Source organism: Sorex araneus, chromosome 6 (genome assembly GCF_027595985.1).
Source record: "Sorex araneus isolate mSorAra2 chromosome 6, mSorAra2.pri, whole genome shotgun sequence".
Taxonomy (NCBI): Eukaryota; Metazoa; Chordata; class Mammalia; order Eulipotyphla; family Soricidae; genus Sorex; species Sorex araneus.
The window spans coordinates 72,999,541-73,010,298 of record NC_073307.1 but is presented as its reverse complement, the minus strand read 5'-3'; the positions used below and the strand labels follow the sequence as shown (position 1 = coordinate 73,010,298).

The 10,758-nt window shown below is 38.5% G+C and overlaps 1 protein-coding gene across 1 annotated transcript; it reads left to right on the top strand.

The window, feature by feature from the left end:
- The first annotated feature begins 9,531 nt into the window (after positions 1-9,531).
- Positions 9,532-10,443, top strand: LOC101543880 (stathmin). The gene has a single exon (XM_004603895.2). It carries the CDS (start codon positions 9,541-9,543, stop codon positions 9,988-9,990), a length of 450 nt encoding a protein of 149 aa, XP_004603952.1. The 5' UTR covers positions 9,532-9,540; the 3' UTR covers positions 9,991-10,443.
- The last annotated feature ends 315 nt before the right edge of the window (positions 10,444-10,758 follow it).

Sequence of the window (10,758 nt, the reverse complement as noted above, 5' to 3'; positions counted from 1 at the left end):
CCATAAGAAAAGATGAATTCAGGCAATTTGCTGCTGGATGAAACAGAAGAGTACCTTGCTGAGTGAAGTTAGTCAGAGTATGAAGGACAGTCACAGAATGATTTCTCTCATACACAGGATATAAAGACAGTGTAGGGGAATAACAAATGTCCAAAGCAATAGAAATGAAGAGAATGAAAACTGATCTTCACCAGGAAGCTTGCCATTTTTCTACAGGATTGGGTGGTTAGGTCAGATAAGGGAACAATTACCTGGAGAATGGTGGAGTAGGTCAGTGCTTACCAGAAAAGCAGATGGGGGGTGAGAGGAAATATTGAAGTTATTAGTCAGGGAATTTGACACTGGTAAAGGGATTAGTGTATGCCAGAGCTTAATCATTGATAACTTTTTTAAAAAAAATTATTAGAGAATCACTATTATGTACAGTTATGAACTTTTGTGTTTGCATTTCACTCATACAGTGATCATTTACCCATCCCTCCACCAGTGTCCATTCACCTCCATCAATGATACCAGTATCCCTCTCACCACCCCCACCCCATCACCCATTACTCCACCATGCCTCTGTGGCATGGCATTCCCTTTTGATCTCTCTCCTTTTGGGTGTTGTAGTTTGCAACAGAGGGGTAGAGTGGCCTTCATGTTCGGTCTATTGTCTACTTTTAGTTCGCATCTCCCAACCCAAATGAATCGTCCCAACATCCTCTACTTGGTGTTCCCTTCTATATCTCAGCTGCCTTTCCCCCCAGCATGTGAGGCCATTTCCAAGCTGTGGGGAAGACCTCCTGATCCTTATCTCTACAACTCTTGGGTGTTAGTCTCCCACTCCATTATTTTATATTCCACAGATGAGTGCAATCTTTCTATGTCTGTCTCTCTCTTTCTGACTCATTTCACTTAACATGATACTTTCCATGTTGATCCACTTATATGCAAATTTCATGATTTCATCTTTTCTAACAGCTTCATAGTATTCCACTGTGGAGATGTACCAAATTTTTTTAACCAGTCATCTGTTTTGGGGCACTCTGGCTTTTTCCAAATTTTGGCTATTGTAAACAATACTGCAATGAACATACAAATGCTGATGTCTACTCTACCTTTTTGCCACTTCTGGATATATTCCCAGAAGTGCAATTGCTGGGTAAAATGGGAGCTCAATTTCTAATTTTTTGAGAATTGTTCATATTGTTTTCCAAAAGGGCATTTCCACCAGCAGTGAAGGAGAGTCCCTTTCTCCCCACATCCCGGCCAAAACCGGTTGCTTTTGTTCTTTTGAATGTTAACACAGAGTCACACTAGACTCTGTGGTGTGAAATGATATCTCATTGTTGTTTCAATCTGCATCTCCCTGATGATTAGTGACATAGAGCATTTTATCATGTGTCTTTTAGCCATTCGGATTTCTTCTTTGAGGAAATTTCTGTTCATTTCCGTCCCCCATTTTTTGATGGGGTTGGGAGTTTTCTTCTTGTAGAGTTCAACCAGTGCCTTGTATATCCTTGATATCAACCCCTTATCAGATGGGTATTGGGTGAATATCCTTTCCCATTGTGTAGACTATATTTGTATCTTGGTCACTTTGTATTTTGAGGTGCAGAAGCTTCTTGGTTTAAGGTAGTCCCATTTATTTATCTCTGTTTACACTTGCTTGGACAGTGGTGTGTCATCTTTGGAAATAACTTTAGCTTCAATGTCGTGAAGGGTTTTGCCAACCTTGTCTTCTATGTACCTTATGGATTCTGCTCTTATGTTGATATTTTTAATCCACTTTGACCTAACTTTTCTCCATGACGTTAAGTAGAGATCTAAGCCCATTTTTTTGCATGTTGCTGTCCAATTTTGCCAGCACCATTTGTTGAATTGGCTTTCCTTGCTCAACTTCACATTTTTTGCTCCCTTATCAAAGATTAGATGATCATATATTTGAGGGTGTGTGTCAGGATATTCAACCCTGTTTCACTGGTCTGTGGCTCTGCCTTTGTACCAGTACCATGCTGTTTGAATTATTACCACTTTGTAGTAGAGATTGAGGTTGGGGAGGGTGATTCCTCCCATATACTTTTTCGTAAGAGTTGCTTTACGCCGCAGCCATTCTGTCTTCCAGCACAGGTTTGTGACGCTCCCTCGACCCGCCCTTCTGGACCCAGCCTGCTCCTCGGCCCTGAGCACCCCAGGCTTCCCTCCCCTCTGGACTGCTGGCCCAGTGGCCGACACACAACCCCCAGCCTCTTGACCTCTGGCGGGTTGTGGGAAAGGGGCGTGGCCTAATCGTTAGGGGCGTGGCCTAAGCAAAGTGGACATGGCTTCTTTCCCCGCCGGCACATAGTTTCCTCAACATCCTGTCCAAGACTAACACCCAAGCTAGTTGCAAGCAGTAGGACAATAAAACCCTAATAAAAAGAATCAGAAATGAAAAGGGGGACATCACAACAGAAACCAATGAAATTCAAAAGATCATCAGAGAATACTTTGAAAATCTCTATGCCACGAAACAAGAGAACCTAGAAGAAATGGATAAATTCTTCGACTCCTATAACCTCCCAAGGCTGAACCAAGAAGACCTGGAGTACCTGAATAGTCCAATTAACATCAAGAAAATTGAAATGGTAATCAAAAGTTTTTCGAAAAACAAAAGCCCAGGCCCAGATGGATTCACTAGCGAATTCTTCCAAACATTTAAGAGGACCTATTGCCAGTTATTCTCAAGCTTTTCCAGGAAATTGAAGAAACAGAAACCTTCCCAAACAGTTTCTATGAGGCTCATATCTCCCTAATACCAAAAGCAAACAAAAACACCACACAAAAAAGAAAACTACAGGCCAATATCCCTGATGAACATGGATGCAAAGATTCTCAACAAAATATTAGCAAATAGAATTCAACAACTCATCAAAAAGATCATACACCACGACCACGTGGGATTCATCCCGGGGATGCAAGGATGGTTTAACATTCGTAAATCAATCAACATAATCCATCATATCAACAAAAGAAAAGATAAAAATCATAAAATCATATCCATAGAGCAGAGAAAGCATTTGACAAGATCCAGCACCCGATTATGATGAAAACGCTCACCAAAATGGGTGTAGAAGAGACCTTCCTCAATATAGTCAAAGCCATTTATCACAAGCCTATGGCAAGCATTGTCCTCAATGGGGAAAAACTAAGAGCCTTCCCCTTGAGAACAGGGACGAGACAAGGATGCCCACTCTCTCCACTTCTCTTCAATATAGTACTGGAAATACTTGCAATAGCGATTAGGCAAGAAAAAGATATTAAGGGCATTCAGGTAGGAAAGGAAGAAATCAAGCTCTCACTATTCGCAGATGATATGATACTATACCTAGAGAACCCTAAAACCTCTACCAAGAAACTCCTAGAAACAATAGACTCGTATAGTAAAGTTGCAGGCTATAGAATCAATACCAAAAAAGTCCATGGCTTTCCTATATGCAAATAATGAGAGAGAAGAAAGTGACATGAGAAAAGCTATCCCGTTCACAATTGAGCCTCAAAAAATCAAGTACCTCGGAATCAGCTTAACAAAGGAGGTAAAGGACTTGTATAATGAAAACTACAAAACGCTACTTCAGGAAATAAAAGAGGACACGAGGAAATGGAAAGACATCCCCTGCTCATGGATTGGAAGAATTAATATTGTCAAAATGGCAATTCTCCCCAAAGCATTGTACAAATTCAATGCGATCCCTATAGGAATACCTTTGACATCCTTCAAAGAAATGGAGCAAGCACTCCTGAAATTCATATGGAACAATAAGCCCCCACGAATAGCTAAAGCAATTCTTGGGAAAAAGAAAATGGGAGGAATCAACCTCCCCAACTTCCAACTCTACTACAAAGTGGTAGTCATCAGCATGGTACTGAAACAAACGCAGAGCTGCAGACCAATGGAACAGGGTTGAATACTCTGACACACATCCACAAATATATGATCATCTAATCTTTGATAAGGGAGCAAGAAATGTGAAGTGGAGCAAGGAAAGCATGTTTAACAAATTGTGCTGGCAAAACTGGACGGCTATATGCAAAAAAATGGGCTTAGACCTCCACCTATCACCATGTACAAAAGTCAGATCAAAATGGATTAAAGACCTCAATATCAGACCAGAATCCCTAAGGTACATTGAAGACAAGGTCGGCAAAACCCTCCACGACATTGAAGCAAACAGTATCTTCAAAGCTGACACACTACTGGCCAAGCAAGTGAAAACAGAGATAAATAAATGGGACTATCTCAAACTAAGAAGCTTCTGCAACTCAAAAGAAACAGTGACCAAAATACAAAGACAATCTACAGAATGGGAAAGGATATTTACGCAGTACCCATCCGATAAAGGGTTGATATCAAGGATATACAATGCACTGGTTGAACTCCACAAGAAGAAAACTGCCAACCCGATTAAAAAATGGGGTGATGAAATGAACAGAGACTTTTCCAAAGAAGAAATCCGAATGGCTGAGAGGCATATGAGAAAATGTTCAACATCACTAATCATCAGGGAGATGCAGATCAAAACAACAATGAGATATCATCTCACACCACAGAGGCTGGCCCACAGCCCAAAAAACAAAAGCAACTGTTGTTGGCATGGATGCAGGGAGAAAGGGACTCTTCTTCACTGCTGGTGGGAATGCCGACTGGTTCAGCCCTTTTGGAAAACAATATGGACGATTCTCAAAAAGTTAGAAATTGAGCTTCCATTTGACCCAGCAATACCACTCCTGGGAATATATCCCGGAGAGGCAAAAAGTATAGTAGAGATGACATCTGCATTTCCATGTTCATTGCTGCTCTGTTTACAATAGCCACAATATGGAAAAAACCAGAGTGCCTGAAAACAGATGATTGGCTAAAGAAACTCTGGTATATAGTGGAATACTACGTAGCTGTCAGAAAACATGAAGTCATGAAATTTGCATATAAGTGGATCAACATGGAAAGTATCATGCTGAGTGAAATGAGTCAGAAAGAGACAGACAGAACGATTGCACTCATATGTGGAATATAAAGTAGCTGAGAGGTACAAGCTTACAATGTTGCAATTTCTGGCAGATATTTCTCTGGACCAAAACTGTGCGGCTGCTAGTGGCCTCCTGACCTCATATCTATTCATTCTCAGCAATGGAAAACAAATTATCAAATGCTTTTTTTTCAACAGGTCGACTTTAGTGGGGAGAAACTCCACATCGGTAATAATGAATTTTTTGTTGAAATATTGAATGTAATCAAAGTAAAGTGAAAGTAAAGTGAAATTTACCAGTTACACATGCGGGGTGGGGGGCTGGGGAGGTGGGGGAGAGGGAGGGAGGTATACCGTGATTCTTGGTGGTGGAATATGCGCACTGGTGAAGGGATGGGTGTTCGAGCATTGTATAACTGAGACTTAAACCTGAAAGCTTTGTAACTTTCCACATGGTGATTCAATAAAAGAATAAAATTTTTTAAAAAAATAGTTGCTTTAGCTACTTGTGGGGGCTTATATTTCCATATGAATTTCAGGAGTGTTCGCTCCATTTCTTTGAAGAATGTCATGGGTATCCTTATAGGGATCGCATTGAATGTGTATAATGTTTTGGGGAGTATTGCCATTTTGACAATGTTAATTCTCCCAATCCATGAGCAGGGGATATCTTTCCATTTCCTTATGTCCTCTATTATTTCTTGAAGTAGCATTTGGTAGTTTTCTTTGTACAAGTCCTTTACCTCCTTTGTTAAGCTGATTCCGAGGTACTTGATTTTTTGAGGCACGATTGTGAACAGGATTGCTTTTTTTATATCACTTTCTTCTCTCTCGTTATTTGCGTATAGGAAAGCCATGGACTTTTGGTTATTGATTTTATAGCCTACAATTTACTATACAAGTCTATTGTTTCTATGAGTTTCTTGGAAAAGGTATTAGGGTTCTCTAAATATAGTTATATATCATCTGAAAATTGTGAGAGCTTGATTTCTTCCTTTCCTACTTGAATGCCCTTAATATCTTTTTCTTGCCTAACCACTATTGCAAGTACTTCCAGTACTATATTGAAGAGAAGTGGAGAGAGTGGGCATTCTTGTCTCATCCCTGATCTTAGAGGGAAGGCTTTTAGTTTTTCCCCATTTAGGATGATGCTTGCTGTAGGCTTGTAGTACATGGCTTTGACTATATTGAGGAAAGTCCCTTCTACAGTCATTTTGGCAAGAGTTTTCATCATAAATGAGTGCTGCATCTTGTCAAATGCTTTATCTGCATCTATTGATATAATCATATGGCTCTTATCTTTTCTTTTGTTGATATGATGGATTATGTTGATTGATTTCTGAATGTTCATCCATCCTTGCATCCCCGGGATGAATCCCACTTGGTTATGGTTTATGATCTTTTTGATGAGTTGTTGAATTCTGTTTGCTAATATTTTGTTGAGAATCTTTACATCCGTGTTCATCAGGGATATTGGCCTGTAGTTTTCTTTTTTTGTGGCATTTTTGTTTGCTTTTGGTATTAGGGAGATATGAGTCTCATAGAAACTGTTTGGGAGGGTTTCTGTTTCTTCAATTTCCTGGAAAAGCTTGAGAATAACTGGCAATAGGTCCTCTTTAAATATTTGGAAGAATTCGCTAGTGAATCCATCTGGACCCGGGGTTTTTTTTGGGGGGAAGACTTTGGATTACAGTTTCAATTTTCTTGATATTAATAGGACTGTTCAGGAATTCCAAGTATTCTTGATTCAGGCTTGGGAGATTACAGTAATCCAGGAATTCATCCATTTCTTTAGGTTCCTTGTTTGGTAGCATACAGATTTTCAAAATTGTCTCTGATGATCTTTTGATTTTTTTGGTTTTTGTTGTGATATTCCCTTTCATTTCTGATTTTGTTTATAAAGGTTCTCTTTCTTTCTTTGTGAGTTCTGCTAGTGGTTTATCAATCTTGTTTGTTTTCTTGAAGAACCAGCTCTTAGCTTCATTGTTCTTTCGGATTGTCTTTTGGGTTTCCATGTAGTTGATTTCTGCTCTAAGTTTTGATATCTCTTTCCTTCTGCTTGGTTTGAGCTCCTATTTTTGGGCCCTTTTCTATAATCTTAAGCTGTGAAGTCAAGTTATTTATGTGGGCTTTTTCTTCCTTACTGAGAAATGCTTGCAGAGCTATAAATTTTCCCCTTCACATGGCTTTAGCTGCATCCCACAGATTCTGGTAGCTCGTGTCTTTATTCTCATTTGTTTCCAGATACCTTTTGATTTCTTCTTTGATTTCCTTCCTGACCCACTCATTTTTAAACATCAAGTTGTTAAATTTCCAGGTGTTTAATTTGGTTTTCTGTGTCTGTACATGATTAACTTCTATCTTCAGTGCATCATGGTCTGAAAAGATAGCTGATACAATGTCTATCTTCCTGATTCTGTTGAGGTATGTTGTGTGGCCCAGCACATGATCTATTCTGGAAAATGTTCCATGTGCACTGGAAAAGAATGTGTATTCCTTTTTGGGGGGATATAACGCCCTGTCTTAGCCCCCTCTCTTCTCTTTCTTCCTTCAAAGCCAGTATTTCTTTGGTGACTTTTAATCGTCTTGATCTATCCAGAGGTGATAGGGTGGTGTTGAAGTCCCCAGCTACTATTGTGTTGCTCACAATGTTCTTCTTATGGTCTGTTAGCAATATAACTTTTAATTCTAATTCATACTAATTCAATTTAGAAAATTAAAAATAATTTTAATCACTTTATCTTTTAACATGTTATTTTTATGTAGAGATGTCACTGATTTTGTTTGTTTCACTGATAATTTACTGTATTAACACATTTCTAAAAAATTTTGTTGAAGTCTTTAGATTCTTCTATGATATTATAGTGTCATCTGCAAATAATGAGAATTTAATTTCTTTTCTAATTAGCAGGCTTCTTATTTCTTTTCCTTCCCTAATGCTTAATTGCTGTGGTTAAAACTTTCAGTGTTCTATTGAATAATAGTTGTCAGTGGGCATCATTTTCTTGTTACTAACCTTAGTGTGTAGGATTAGTTTGTTATCAGTGATGAAATATGATATGACAGCTATGGGTGGCTGTGCATGACATTTACTATATTTATTAGCCCTGTTTTGATGCTTTGGGGGTACCCACACCCAGTGGTGCTCGGTGTTCACTCCTGGATCTGTGATTAGGAATCATTTCTAGCAGGCTTCAGTGACCATCTGGAATTCTAGGGATCGAATGCAGGTTGACTGAATGCAAAGTCCCTTACCCACAGTACTATCTCTTCAGTTCCTAATTTCAGTTTTTAATTAGAAGTTTGTTTAAATATTTTTAAATGTTTCTCTGCACTTATTGATATGATCACAAAATTATTTTTTCACAATTTCAAGGTCTATTATTTATCAGTAGATTAAATTTTGTCCAATTTCGTGTTCAGATTGAAGCATTAATAACAAATCTCTCTTGGGGTTTAAAGTAAAACATAGTAAATTTTACCATTCTCTTAGAATGTCATAAAAAGATGCAATCATTTAGGAAACTTTTAAATAATATTTGGGAAAAATAGATTCCAAATAACTACAATACACATCTTTCTATTAATTCTTAAAATACTGTAATAAAAATACATTATCTGTTAGCAGATTTTTACTGTTTTCTTAAACAATTCATTTGGGTCACTGCACTTTTTATACTAGTCTTTAATATATTCTCTACAGAATTCTCAGTTGACTGAAAAAATTATTAACAGTAGGTTCTCTCTCCTGCTGTTAAAATCAATCATTCATGAATTCACCAGATGGGTATTTGGGGGGGGGGGGCAATGATTTTTTTCATATTGTTTCCCTCACCTGGATACAGTCAATATTCAAACTGTGACATTATATTGCGTATCATGACTAAAATATCAATTAATATTCAGATACATCTTTAATTTTTGCATATTTAAGTCTAACGTAAGAATTTCTCTATTGCTGTCAGCAAATTTTGAGCTATATTTATTTTTCTCAATTTCTTTACTTATACATTTCCTTATTTATTTCCTCTCTCATAATTCAAGTGTCATTAATTTTTATCACATTTCGCTATATTCGCTTTGGTGATTCCATTGCTTTCAAAGATTTGCTTTATTTAAGGTTTTTGTAATGTTGGTCAATAATACTGCTGAATAAAAACCATCAATTGCTAATCTTCCAGTTGTTTCTAATTTTTATAAGTAGTCTGAAATATAGATAAAAAAGACTAAAATACATAAGCATTTCTCTAATGCTTTTTTAACATTTTTTAAATGATCTATTTTGTTTGTTGACTGAATTATTTTCTTTTAATGAGCCACCATGAGATACAGTTACAGACTTACAAACTTTCATAATTAAGTTTCAGTCATACAATGATCAAGTACTCATCCCTCCACCAGTGCCCATTCTCCACCACCAATGTTCCAGTATCCCTCCCACCACACTTCTCCACCCCACCCCGCGTCTGTGGTAGGAACATTCAGGCGGGTCGGACCTAGCAGGGCTTTCCTTGCCAGTGGATTGAGTAGATAACACTGTCTTCTCTTCACCATGGCTTCTTCTGATATCCAGGTGAAAGAATTGGAGAAACGTGCCTCCGGCCAGGCTTTTGAACTGATTCTTAGCCCTCGATCAAAAGAATCTGTCCCTGAATTCCCCCTTTCCCCCCCAAAGAAGAAGGATCTTTCTCTGGAGGAAATCCAGAAGAAATTAGAAGCTGCAGAAGAAAGACGCAAGTCCCATGAAGCTGAAGTCTTGAAGCAGCTTGCTGAGAAGCGAGAGCATGAGAAAGAAGTGCTTCAGAAAGCGATAGAAGAGAACAACAACTTCAGTAAAATGGCGGAAGAGAAACTGACCCACAAAATGGAAGCCAACAAAGAAAATCGAGAGGCACAGATGGCTGCCAAACTGGAGCGTTTGCGAGAGAAGGACAAGCATGTTGAAGAAGTGCGGAAGAACAAAGAATCCAAAGATCCTGCTGATGAGACTGAAGCTGACTAATTTGTTCTGAAAACTGACTTCTCCCCCTCCCCTTCCTAAATATCCAAAGACTGTACTGGCCAGTGTCATTTTATTTTTACCCTCCTGACAAATATTCTAGAAGCTGATGTAGGACTGTATAGGTAGATCAGACTGTATGATGTTGTTTTAGGGGCTAAGGGGAGAAACGAAAAGTGTTTTACTCTTTTTCTAAAGTGTTGAAGTCTTTCTAATGCAGCTATTTTTCTTGTTGCATCTTTTCTACTTCAGTACACCTGGTGTACTGAGTTAATGGCTAGTACTGTATTGGCTCTGTGAAAACATGTTTGTGAAGAGTATGTAGTGGCTTCTTTCAAACTGTTATTAGATGCTGAATATCTGTTCACTTTTAAATCCCAATTCCGTCCCAATTTTACCAGATGCTACTGTACTTGAATGGTTATAATAAAGCTGCACAGTGCTGTTAAAAAAAAATTTATTCTTTTATTGAATCACCATGAGGAAAGTTACAAAGCTTTCAGGTTTAAGTTCCAGTTGTACAATGCTCGAACACCCATCCCTTTCACCAGTGCACATATTCCACCACCAAGATTCACAGTATACCTCCCCCCACCCCCCCACCTCCCCAATCTCTCTCTCCATTTGGGAGTTATGGTTTGCAATATAGGTACTAAGTGGCAATCATGTTTGCTCCATAATCTAATTTCAGTACGCATCTCCCGTTCTGAGTAAGACCCCCAAGTATCATTCATTTAGTGGTCCCTTCTCTATCCAGATGCCTTTCCCCCC